Source organism: Salvelinus fontinalis, chromosome 41 (genome assembly GCF_029448725.1).
Source record: "Salvelinus fontinalis isolate EN_2023a chromosome 41, ASM2944872v1, whole genome shotgun sequence".
NCBI lineage: Eukaryota > Metazoa > Chordata > Actinopteri > Salmoniformes > Salmonidae > Salvelinus > Salvelinus fontinalis.
This window is the reverse complement of record NC_074705.1, coordinates 18,702,322-18,715,854: the sequence shown is the minus strand read 5'-3', so window position 1 is coordinate 18,715,854 and position 13,533 is coordinate 18,702,322. Positions and strand designations below refer to the sequence as shown.

At 44.0% G+C, this 13,533-nt stretch overlaps 1 protein-coding gene across 2 annotated transcripts in view; it reads left to right on the top strand.

Annotated features, from left to right (window-relative positions):
* Positions 1-13,533, top strand: part of LOC129840235 (partitioning defective 3 homolog B-like) — a 182,941-nt gene that overhangs the window by 72,131 nt on the left and 97,277 nt on the right. For both annotated transcript variants that reach the window (XM_055907954.1, XM_055907955.1), the window contains 5 exons: positions 796-882; positions 1,009-1,134; positions 2,104-2,615; positions 11,786-11,925; positions 12,294-12,422. In XM_055907954.1, the coding sequence (XP_055763929.1) occupies positions 796-882; positions 1,009-1,134; positions 2,104-2,615; positions 11,786-11,925; positions 12,294-12,422 (994 nt within the window). The remainder of the gene's footprint in view (positions 1-795; positions 883-1,008; positions 1,135-2,103; positions 2,616-11,785; positions 11,926-12,293; positions 12,423-13,533) is intronic.

Sequence of the window (13,533 nt, the reverse complement as noted above, 5' to 3'; positions counted from 1 at the left end):
CAAATAGTCTTCTCAAGGCACGTTCAAGTTGTAAGGGGGAGGAGACATGTATTCTGACAAGCAATAATTACAACAATCAGGAAGTTGTGTCCAATGGGGTAAATGCAGATGGACCAACCCCATGCGTCGGCCAATATTTACTGCCACTATGCTGCATCGTTTGGGGTACAGGTGATAATGCTTATGGCTAATGGCACATCTGATCATATCCATGTCAGATGGGCTAATGGCACAAATTTTAACATACTAATTTGTACATTATTTTTTTACCAATATGTTATTGGGCTAATTTCTGGAGGTGGAAATTATATTTTTGAATGTGTCAGTATAATTAAATGTTTATTAATTTGGGAGTCGAATGTCCTTTTAAAAACTCACCGGACCCCCTAAACAGTGGGATTGGAATTGGTCTAACGTGCAGGTAAATACATGCACAAAATGATCCTCTTTCCTTAGAAGCATGATGGTCTTTACTTTTTTTACATGAAAGGGGAGGTTAACTTGGTTCTGGGAGGTTAACTTCCCAGACAATTGATCTGATTTTTTGTTTTGTTGCTTTAACCCCTGTGTGTGTGTGTGTGTGTGTGTGTGTGTGTGTGTGTGTGTGTGTGTGTGTGTGTGTGTGTGTGTGTGTGTCTCTCACAAGTGTCAATAAAAGCTTGTAAATGTAGATTGAACGTACTCTAGATAAGTGATGTGGGTGTGTGTATTACTGTGTGTGTTCCTATTTGTGTATTTCTGTGTTCCTGTTAACATTTTTGTATGTGAGTGAGAGTTTGTGTTTTGTCTCTGCAGCCCCCTGACCGAGACAGTGGAACTCTCTGGAGAACAGGGGCCGCTGGGGATCCACGTCGTCCCTTACAGCTCCTCACTGAGTGGACGGTGAGGAACACACACATTTACTTTCACTCACTCACTGTAACTCACTCACTCTCTAACACATTCTCTCCCCATACATTGAAGACTGTTTGTGTGTGTGTTCAAACTGTATTTATCATCCATTCTCAGGACCCTGGGCCTGCACATTAAAGGTATCGAAGCGAACAGTCGCTCCAAGAGAGAGGGCATATTCCGGGAGGATGAGTGCATCGTTCAGATTAACGGCACCGAGCTAATGGACAAGACATTTGCCCAGTACGTACCTCGGCTCTACGCTATCGCAGGATGAGTCTCAAATGTCTCCGTATTCCCTTTATAGTGCACTCCTTTTGACCAGGCCCATAAGTCCCTGGTCAAAAGTAGTGCACTATGTAGGGAATAGGTTGCCATTTGAGACTCATCCTTGTATCCTTTTGGATGCAAGCCTGCTCTACACTATCACACATCTACCATTGTGAGGCCGGTCTGTCACTCAGTTTCCCTTTTATTAGGAGCCCTTCTTAATCCCTGCTCTTACAAATCCTCCCTATTCCTGGATTTATCTCACACCACATCTCCACAGCAACAAAAGAGTGTGAGAGAGAAAACGAAAGCGAGAAACACTCATTCTCTCGCTTCACTGTTGTCGGGAAGAGGTTAATTTAGTACTATCACAATGTTGGTTAGACTTCAAAAGGAGTGGGACAGTAGCTGTGAGGGCTAGTGAGTGAGAAAGATAAGGGAGAGACCAACAGTAAAAAGAGAGAGAATTGGGGGGGTATCAAGGAGGATTGTCTAATCCCCTACCTGAATGAAATGCCTAGTACAAGAGGTGGACCTTGTTAGATCTGATAATTTAGCCCAGAAGAGGCTTGACAATAGGTCTGACACTGCTAGCCTGGTCCTGGATAACCAGTTGCTACTAGTGACTACTACTATAGATTACTTGTCTAAAGACTACTTGTCTCTAGCGAATTGACTCTTGATGGTCTTGTCTGTGACCGCTAGTCAATGCGGGTGTTGAGCATAGTAAGCTTGAGTTTGTACTGGTGTTGATACCAATGGAAGCTCTGTGCTTGGTGTACTCGTAACTACTACTAGAGTGACAGTGTGATCTTCCAACACATTTCCATAAATAAATAGTGGAAAACCGTACAATCAAGTCTGATATCACAGTATTCTCAACCTTCAGTTATGTCCTCCGAAGACGGACATTGATGATGTCTCTTCCTCCCACACCCACAGGTCACAGGAAGTGTTCCGTCAGGCCATGTGTTCCCCTCTGGTGCGCCTGGAGATCCTGCCGCTGGCCAACAAGCAGCGCTACGAGAAACGCCTCATCGGGCAGCTCTTCACCGACGGTCACGACTCCATCCCCAAAGCCAAGAGCACCCTCATGATCCAGCAAAAAATGGACGCTAAACCAGAAGTGAAACCAGAAACTGTGAAACCAGAACAGATCAATCCCAAACTGGAGCCGAGACGTCCAGACCTTCATGTCCTCCGCTCCAAGAACCCCGATCTGCCAGCCTCTCTCACCCCGCTAGGGGAGCACCAGACTGGGCATGTCCCAGTGGAGATGCCCTTCAGTGTGTCCCCAGCCCCGGTGGTCAGGGATCGGGATGGGGCCTCCCCTACGGCGGTGGGGGGCAGCGAGAGCCCTCTGCCCCGGGGAAAGAGTCCCACTGGGCTCCCTAACCTGGCCAACCTGACCAACCAGAAGGGAGGCCGGAAGCTGAAGATTGACCTGAAGAAAGGTATGGAGGCACTACGGAAAGGGGGACACTACAGCTTTGTTCAAATACCCATACTAACATACTACATACTTAATGAGTACATTTTTTTACATTTTAGTCATTTAGCAGACGCTCTTATCCAGAGCGACTTACAGTAGAGTGCATACATTTTATTACATTTTTCCATACTGAGACAAGGATATCCCTACCGGCCAAACCCTCCCTAACCCGGACGACGCTATGCCAATTGTGCGTCGCCCCACGGACCTCCCGGTTGCGGCCGGCTGCGACAGAGCCTGGGCGCGAACCCAGCCCAGCCTGGGTGCGAACCCAGAGACTCTGGTGGCGCAGCTAGCACTGCGATGTAGTGACCACTGCGCCACCCGGGAGTATATACCATTAGTTAATTTTAGTATACTGGAAATTAACAATATCGTTTCATTTGAGCGTAATAGAGCTTCACCTGTCAACCAGAAGTTGATGCTGTTGCTATGCAACCTCTTGCTAGCCTGTTAGCTTAACAAATGACTAGCTAAACATTTTACGATTTCGGCTGTGTTCGTAAATTCGATTTGGAGTGCCAGAGTGCGCACTGGGTGTTTTTAAATCCAGAGCGTTGTCAGATTGTCCATTCATTAATTCAGAGTGTTTTGCTCTCAGAGAGTTCAGAGCGCACACTAGACGCTCTGGCCGAGGAGTAGGGTTGATCCAGGCGTTCAATGGCAGTCAAGCACCCAAGCTAACTGGCTAACGTTGGCTAGCTACTTCCAGACACGAATGAGAGAACGCCTCACTAACCATTTTACTCTCCCTAGCAGAGCTGGTTAGGCTGTTTTCATGTTATCTAGAGCGTTGGTGATTAACTGTGCTGCTGGCAACAATTTAAGTATGCTTTTTTTTTTTGCTGACTTTTACTGACACCGGCCATATTCTCATCGGGTGTTGAGCTTTCGTAAATACATCAGTTATTCTGCGCAATAGTGCTCTGAAATCGGAGGAGATAGCCATTGAATCGCACGACTATACCACTTAGCAAAGAATGATGTGAATAATCAAGTCAATAAACGTTGGTTAGATAGCAGATGGTTAATATACTGCCTGGCAAGTTCGATGTATCAGTAGCCAACTAACGTTAGGTAGCTAGCTAACATACTGGTACATACTGCTGTAATACTATGCGGTTTGTAAGGAAAGCATAGCTAACAATTGTCATCCAACATAACGTGTAACGTAACTTATTTGAAAAGGCATTACTTTATTACATTTTCCTAACATTTGTCATAATTTGTTTGTATCCACTCTCGTTGGACTGCCATTTTCTTCAAATCTGAAAAGTTATGAAGCCATGCCCATTTTCGGAAGAATTGCATTGTGGGGCGGCAGGTAGCCTAGTTGTTAGAGCTTTGGACCAGTAACCGAAAGGTTGCTAGATCGAATCCCCGAGCTGAAAAGGTAAAAATCTGTCATTCTGCCCCTGAACAAGGCAGTTAACCCACTGTTCACCGGTAGGCTGTCATTGTTAATAAGAATCTGTTCTTAACCTGTCTAGCCCGGGGGTGCCGCTCGCGCCACACCCCCCCCCACCCCCACTGAAAAGGCAGAGCCGCGAAATTCAACATTTTTTTTTTTTTTAATATTTAACTTTCACACATTAAAGTCCAATACAGCTAATGAAAGACACAGATCTTGTGAATCCAGCCAACATGTCCGATTTTTAAAATGTTTTACAGGGAAGACACAATATGTAAAGATGTAAATCTATTAGCTAAACACATTAGCATAATCCACCATCTTTTCTTTGTCCACCAACACCAGTAGCTATCACCAATTCGGCTAAACTAAGATATTGATAGCCACCAACCAAGAAAAAACCTCCTCAGATGACAGTCTGATAACATATTTATGGTATAGGATAGGTTTTGTTAGAAAAATGTGCATATTTCAGGTAGATGTCATAGTTTACAATTGCACCCACCGACACAAATGGACTAGAATAATTACAATGAGCAACGTGTTTACCTAACTACTAATCATCAAACATTTCGTAAAAATACACAGCATACACTAATCGAAAGACACAGATCCTGTGAATACAGACAATATTTCAGATTTTCTAAGTGTCTTACAGCGAAAACACAATAAATCGTTATATTAGCATAGCACATGTGCAAACATTACCCCAGCATTGATTCTAGCCAAAGAGAGCGATAACGTAAACATCGCCAAAATATATTAATTTTTTCACTAACCTTCTCAGAATTCTTCAGATGACACTCCTGTAACATCACATTACAACATACATATACAGTTTGTTCGAAAATGTGCATATTTAGCCACCAAAATCATGGTTAGACAATGAGAAAAGTAGCCCAGCTGGACAGAAAATGTCGTGCGCCATATTAGACAGTGATCTAGTCGTATACATAAATACTCATAAACGTGACTAAAAAATATAGGGTGGACAGCGATTGATAGACAATTTAATTCTTAATACAATCGCGGAATTACATTTTTTAAATTATCCTTACTTTTCAATACAGTTTGCGCCAAGCGAAGCTACGTCAAAAAAGATGGCGTCCTAAGCCACTAACATTTTTCGACAGAAACACGATTTATCATAATAAATTGTTCCTACTTTGAGCTGTTCTTCCATCAGAATCTTGGTCAAAGAATCCTTTCTTGGGTCTAATCATCTTTTGGTCGAAAGCTGTCCTCTTGCCATGCAGAAATGCACATTGCGTTCGGCATGAACTGGAACGGTGCCCAGAGATTCACAGTGGCTCAGAAATAAATGTCCCAAAATCGCACTAAACGGATATAAATTGCTATAAAACGCTTTAAATTAACTACCTTATGATGTTTTTAACTCCTATAACGAGTAAAAATATGACCGGAGAAATATAACTGGCTACACTAATGCTTGGAAAAACAGTAGGTCGGTGTCCTCCGCGCGCCTGACCCACCTAGAAAATAGTTCCTACCTACAGGATTTTTTCATTTATAGTGGCTGTGATTGGGCAATCGATACCATTCAAAGCGTCATCACGTAAAGGCATCCAGGGGAAGACGTAAGCAGTGTCCGTATACTCATAGGAATAACAGTGGCCTTAAAACTGACTCCAGAACAGGGGCCAAAATGTGTGAAATCTGACTCTATGTCAGGGAAATTGCTGTAGAATGAGTTCTGTTCCACTTAGAGACAAGATTTCAACGGCTATAGAAACTATAGACTGTTTTCTATCCAATAATAACAATAATATGCATATTGTACGATCAAACATTTTGTAGGAAGCCGTTTCAAAAATTACACGATTTCCATAAATAGTGACAACAGCACCCCCTAGCCTTAACAGGTTAACTGACTTAGTTAAATAAAAATACTACTAATAAAAAATAGATATGGGCCCTAAAAGCACGGAAATAGTGTGTATGCTTCATATTTTGGCAAATTTAGTACGTCATCTGGGAAATTTTGGCATACTAACTATATCCATACTATGGCTAATAAGCATAATATATACTCCATTCACGTCACAAATAGTATAGTTAGTGCTGTTAGTATGAGTATTCAAACACAGCTTATGTGTTATAGAGCACACCGAGGTGATTCACACCTTTATTGGTTCACAACATTTCGATCAAAACAGATCTTCAACAGGTTTTTGTTCTTTTGTAAAGGTTTAAGGTGTTGTAATGTTGGGTTCAATTTAGTTTTCAATCCAGTCGATTCAGTGAAATGAAATTTATATCATGAATTGAATCATCGTAGAAAACAATGGACAAATCAGAGTTTTTAATTGAAACTGAATTCTTAGGCTGCGTTTACACAGGCAGCCCAAATCTCTTATTTTGTCATAATATCAGATATTTTGCCAAAAGATCAGAATTGGGCTGCCTGTGTAAACCCAAACTTAGAGATTATGTGGTTGTGCTCTTCCATGGTTAAAGCGGCAATCGGCTGTAGAAACAATAACAATTTGATCCCCGCCCCTGTTTTGGTAAAAAGCTGAGGCATGTGGCTGGAAAAATGTAACCACTCTCAAATCGATAGTTTAGGTGATTTTAACCATGTTTTGAGGCTATATAGTGGTTTGTTTGTATATGTACTTTGTTTACGAACATTTGAGTACATAAAAACAAATATTTAACCTTTTATTTAACTAGGCAGGTCAGTTAAGAACAAATTCTTATTTACATTGACGGCCTACACCGGCCAAACTCGGACAATGCTGGGACAATTGTGCACCGCCCTGTGGGACTCCCAATCACGGCCGGTTGTGATACAGCCTGGATTTGAACCAGGGTCTGTAGTGACACCTCTAGCACTGAGATGCAGTGCCTTAGACCACAGCGCCACTCGGGAGCAAACAAGCTTATATTTTGTGATCTGATCGGGTACGACAGTTGAACTAAGCTCATGAGGCATTTATAAATGATGTTCTTCAAGAATCAATGGGTACATACCAGTAATTTATAAGTCTAAAAATGGATGTAGCAACTAATGATTACCCCTTGAAAGACTTCTCTCGCAGCGTGAGTGACGGCAAGGAGGTTTAGAAGCGTTAATGGAAGATAGGCAGAAGCTTAGCTGCCAGATGAGATTTGATCACTCACTATCTTTTCGTATGCCTCTTTTGGCTTTTCTCCACCGCTCACCATGGTGGCAGTTTTCTCTCATTGCTTGGAGGCACGTACACACACAGGCATGCACGCGCAGACACACATAGATACACATATGGAGCTTGGACACACACACACACACACACTCTTGAAATCACACTGTGTCCACAGGGAGAGGAGCCATGATAGGGAATGATATCTCAGGATACCTCTCTCTCTCTCTCTCTCCCTCCCCTCTCCTTCTTTCTCTCCCTTCACCTTCCTCCATCAGGCAGTGTGAGGCCTGCTCACACGTGAAATTGAAAGCAGCCCTCCTCTTAATCCACATAAGAAAACAGTTGTCCCTCTGGCTTTGTGGCTGAGGTCGTGTCCCGAATAGCACCCTATTCTCTTTGTAGTGCAATACTTTTGACCAGGGCCCATGTGCACTTTAAAGGGAATAGGGTGCCAGCAGAGAGGGCTCCACAGCAGACCAGTGGAAGTTGATCACCAGTTTACTCAGGAGGAACCCACTAAGCCCCACACAGAATGCAGGGTGAGTGGAGAGATGTCGCCCTCCATTTATTGGCACACCAAGTGACCTTATTGCGACGTGATGGGATGATGTGGGGTCATGATGATGGGGACAGGTCTGTCCGTATTGAAGAAAGGCTCTGCTTTTTTGACTCCACCAATGCAAGTCCTGCAGCCTCTAGGTTAATCTTATCTTGATTATTGTTCAGTCATATGATCAAGTGCTACAAAGAGAGACCTAAGCTGTGTCCGAATACCCATACATAATGAGTATATACTATATATACTATTAGTTCATTTTAGTATACTGTAAACGAACAGTAACCTTTCAGTTGCGCGTACTTGCTCTTCACCTGTCTAGCAGAAGTTGGTGCTCTTGCTAGCTAGTTAGCATAACAAATTACTAGTTAGACATTTTACCAATTTGGGTGTGTTCTTAAAATCAGTCTGGATTGCCAGAGTGCACTTGTAAATTCAGAGCACTTCGCACTCGGAGCGCACACTGGACGCTCGTGCCGAGGAGTAGGGTTGATTGGAGCGTTCTGGCCTTACAACGGCTGTCAAGCACTGATGCTAATGTTGGCTAGCTAGCTAGCTACTTCCAGACACAAATGAGACCACTCTGACCATTTTACTATCCCGAACAGAGCTGGTTATCCAGAGCATTGGTGACTGTAACTGTGCTTCTGGCAGAAATGTAATTACGCTTTTTTTGCCGACGTTTACTGACACGGCCATATTCAACGGGTGTTGAGCGCTTGTAAAGTCATTATTCTTTATACTAACTATATCCATACTATGAACAAATAGTGCGGTTAGTATGAGTATTCTAACACAGCTCTAGTTAAGCTGCAGCTGGCCCAGAATAGAGCGGCGCGTCTTGTTCTTCGTTATAATTATTAATTATATACCCCCATCTATCTTCAGAGCTCGTGCTGCTAGGTGACCTAAACTGTGACATGCTTAACACCCCGGCCATCCTAGACTCTAAGCTTGATGCCCTCAATTTCACACAAATTATCAATGAGCCTACCAGGTACAGCCCCAAAGCCATAAACACGGGCACCCTCATAGATATCATCCTAACCAACTTGCCCTCTAAATTCACCTCTGCTGTTTTCAACCAAGATCTCAGCGATCACTGCCTCATTGCCTGCATCCATAATGGGTCAGCGGTCAAACGACCTCCACTCATCACTATAAAATGCTCCCTGAAACACTTCAGCGAGCAGGCCTTTCTAATGGACCTGGCCCGGGTATCCTGGAAGGATATTGACCTCATCCCGTCAGTAGAGAATTCCTGGTTATTATTTAAAAATGCCTTCCTCACCATCTTAAATATGCATGCCCCATTCAAGAAATGTTGAACCAGGAACAGATATAGCCCTTGGTTCTCTCCTGACCTGACTGCCCTTAACCAACAAAAAAACATCCTATGGCGTTCTGCATTAGCATCGAACAGCCCCCGTGAAATGCAACTTTTCAGGGAAGCTATAAACCAATATACACAGGCAGTTAGAAAAGCCAAGGCTAGCTTTTTCAAGCAGAAATTTGCTTCCTGCAACACAAACTCAAAAAAGTTCTGGGACATTGTAAAGTCCATGGCGAATAAGAGCACCTCCTCCCAGCTGCACTGAGGATAGGAAACTCTGTCACCACCGATAAATCCACTATAATTGAGAATTTCAATAAGCATTTTTCTACGGCTGGCCATGCTTTCCACCTGGCTACCCCTAGCTGGTCATGGGTGCAACTCAGCCACGCTCAAGGTCCTAAACGATATCTTAACCGCCATCGATAAGAAACAATACTGTGCAGGCGTATTCATTGACCTGGCCAAAGCTTTCAACTCTGTCGATTACCACATCCTCATCGGCAGACTCAACAGCCTTGGTTTCTCAAATGATTGCCTCGCCTGGTTCACCAACTACTTCTCCGACAGAGTTTAGTGTGTCAAATCTGAGGGCCTGTTGTCCGGGCCTCTGGCAGTCTCTATGGGGGTGCTACAGGGTTCAATTCTTGGGCCAACTCTCTTTTCTGTATACATCAATGATGTCGCTCTTGCTGCTGGTGAGTCTCTGATCCACCTCTACGCAGACGACACCATTCTGTATACTTCTGGCCCTTCTTTGGACACTGTGTTAACAACCCTCCAGACGAGCTTCAATGCCATACAACTCTCCTTCCGTGGCCTCCAACTGCTCTTAAATACATTTAAAACTAAATGCATGCCCTTCAACCGATTGCTGCCTGCACCTGCCTGACCATCCAGCATCACTACTCTGGACAGTTCTGACTTAGAATATGTGGACAACTACAAATACCTAGGTGTCTGTTTAGGCTGTAAACTCTCCTTCCAGACTCACATAAAACATCTCCAATCCAAAGTTACATCTAGAATTGGCTTCCTATTTCGCAACAAAGCATCCTTCACCCATGCTGCCAAACATACCCTCGTAAAACTGACCATCTTACCGATCCTCGGCTTCGGCGATGTCTTTTACAAAATTGCCTCCAACACCCTACTCAACAAATTGGATGCAGTCTATCACAGTGCCATCCGTTTTGTCACCAAAGCCCCATATACTACCCACCACTGCGACCTGTACACTCTCGTTGGCTGGCCCTCGCTTCATACTCGTCGCCAAACCCACTGGCTGCAGGTCATCTACAAGACCCTGCTAGGTAAAGTCCCGCCTTATCTCTGCTCGCTGGTCACCATAGCAGCACCCACCCGTAGCACGCGTTCCAGCAGGTATATCTCACTTGTCACCCCCAAAGCCAATTCCTCCTTTGGCCGCCTCTCCTTCCAGTTCTCTGCTGCCATTGACTGGAACGAACTACAAAAATCTCTGAAACTGGAAACACTTATCTCCCTCACTAGCTTTAAGCACCAGCTGTCAGAGCAGCTCACAGATCACTGCACCTGTACATAGCCCATCTATAAATAGCCCACCCAACTACCGCTTCCCCTACTATATTTATTTATTTATTTTGCTCCTTTGCACCCCAGTATTTCTACTTTGCACACTCATCTAGTGTCAAATCTACCATTCCAGTGTTTTAATTGCTATATTGTATTTACTTCGCCACCATGGCCTATTTATTGCCTTTACCGCCATTATCTCACCTCATTTGCTCACATTGTATATAGACCTATTTTTCTACTGTATTATTGACTGTATGTTTGTTTTACTCCATGTGTAACTGTGTTGGTGTATGTGTCGAACTGCTTTGCTTTATCTTGGCCAGGTCGCAGTTGTAAATGAGAACTTGTTCTCAACTTGCCTACCTGGTTAAATAAAGGTGAAATAAAAATAAATCAGAGGGCTAATATTAATACTATGCATGCCATTCTCTCTTGGCTAAGAGTTGAGAAAAGCACTTGTTTTTATAAGAAACAATGTTTTGGAGATTCAGAATTCTTTGCATAGTCTACACACAGCACTGACACACACACACACTTACCCCACCAGACATGCCACAAGGGGTCTTTTCACTGTCCCCAGGTCCAGAACAAATTCAAGGAAACATACAGTATTATACACACCCATGATTCCATGGAACTCCCATCCATCTCATATAGCGCACGTTAACAGCAAACCTGGTTTTAAAAAACAAATAAAGCAACACCTCATGGCACAACACCCCTCCCCATGTCACCTACTTGTTGTGTGTATGTACTGACATATGTGTAACTGATAGATACCCACACACTACATGTTAATGTTTTTAAATGTATGTAAATTGTAAAGTATTTTGAGTGTAGTCTCTTTTTCGTTATGTCGGACCCCAGTAAGACCCCAATGGGGATGCTAATCAATCAAATCAAGGATGGGAAAGATAGTATAGCAAAGACTATCAGGCTAACTGATAAAATCCCTCTGTCCCCCACTCTATTTCTCTCCTGTTTTTTCATCTCTTTTCCTCTCGTCTTCATTCTCTTTCTTTTCCTCTCTCTCTGTCCCTCTATCGTCCCTTTAAATCATATATATTTCTCTTTCACTCCCTGTTTCTCTCTCCCCTCCCCTCCCACCCTCCCCTCTCTCGCTCTCCAGGTACCGAGGGGCTAGGTTTCACCGTGGTGACCCGGGACTCGACGGTCCATGGCCCGGGGCCCATCCTAATCAAGAACATCCTCCCCCGGGGCGCCGCCATCAAAGATGGCCGCCTGCAGCCTGGCGACCGCATCTTGGAGGTGAAACACTCATTTGACCTTTGAATTCCTTGGAAGTGCATCCTTCCTGCCATCCCATCCTTGAAGTAATAACTGATTCGGCATGATTCGATAGGTGAACTCAAGCGTTCCAAATCATGGCATTCACCAGTCCATTCATTTCTAATCATCAGTGATTGCTTCATGGAATGGAGGAAGGAAGCACTTTTTCAAGTATTCAAACAGTGCTGTCTTGCTGATAAACTAGTTGTATTTTTTTCCCGGAAGGTGGTCATTTAAAACTTGAAATATCTCGGTGGAAGTATGTATTCTATGTATTTATAAGCACTGTGAAGCATATTGTGTATATACTGTACATATTTGAACCCTTTCCTGTGATGTGTGTGTAGGTGAACGGTGTAGACATGACTGATCGAACTCAGGAGGAGCTGGTGGCCATGCTGCGCAGCACCAAGCAGGGGGACTGTGTCTCTGTGGTGGTGGTCAGACAAGAGGATCTCTTCCTACCCAGAGAGCTGGTGAGAACACACACCTTTATCTCTCTCTAGCCACCTCCAATTGCTCTTGACTCTGCATGATCTTTGGTGCAGAGAGGTTACCAGGAATTTCCACCTTTCCCCTCTTTGTCTTAAAAATGTTGTTACACCTCAAAACGTCTTTCGCTTTCTATTACTATTGAAGGGTGTTCAACCTCTTTGAACTGCCTTTTGCCCCCTGCACGCATGCCCTCACCCTACAAACAAGCACACACACACACACACACCCATTGAGGCCCAGCACACGTACCCAGCGCCCCATTCCTCTTCCTGCCCTTATCTGGGTTTGTTGACTCAGAGGCTGACAGGAAGTCACACACACGTCCCTGCGGCCTCGCAGGAAGTGGTGCGTGTCGACACACACGGGTGTTAAGTGACCGTTTAGATGTGGCCAGAGACCTCTCTGACTGCTAGCTGAGTGGCGTGTTTTTACCCCTTTATCTAAATAAGCTGCCCGTCAGCTGCCAAGGTGGTACCCTACAACAGCTTGTGTGTGCAGGTGTGTGTATCCTGTGTATAACTGTGTGTGCGTGTGAGTGTGTTGGTCCTCTCCGGAAACAGCGCTCTGTCCTTGTGTGCCACTCACTACTCCTGTGATTATTCACATTATTCAGTTTCCTCAACTTCAAAGCATTCAGGAGGGACAACTCCGACGCTTTGTAGTGAACGATGTATGGAAACATGCAAACACACGCACTCAAGCACACACACGCACTCAAGCACACACACACACACACACACACACACACAAGCATGCATGCACACATACAAACACACACATACACACACATACACACACATGCACACACATGCACACACATACACACACACACACAGTGCTCACATTAGCCCTCATTAAAATACCCTACATTTCCACAACATCCACACTTAGGTGCTTCTTGAATTCCTCTTTTGTCTTGTTCTTTTGAACTCTGTCTTTATCTGGGCTGTTGAAGTTAGAGGCCCTTAAAGATAAACTCCTTATCTTCTCTGCAAGTCTATCTTCCTCAAAGATAGTTTGATGTCCCTCAAGCTCATGTACATGTTCACACTCACTCAAGTTCAACAATGCTCACACACAGAACTTATGCAG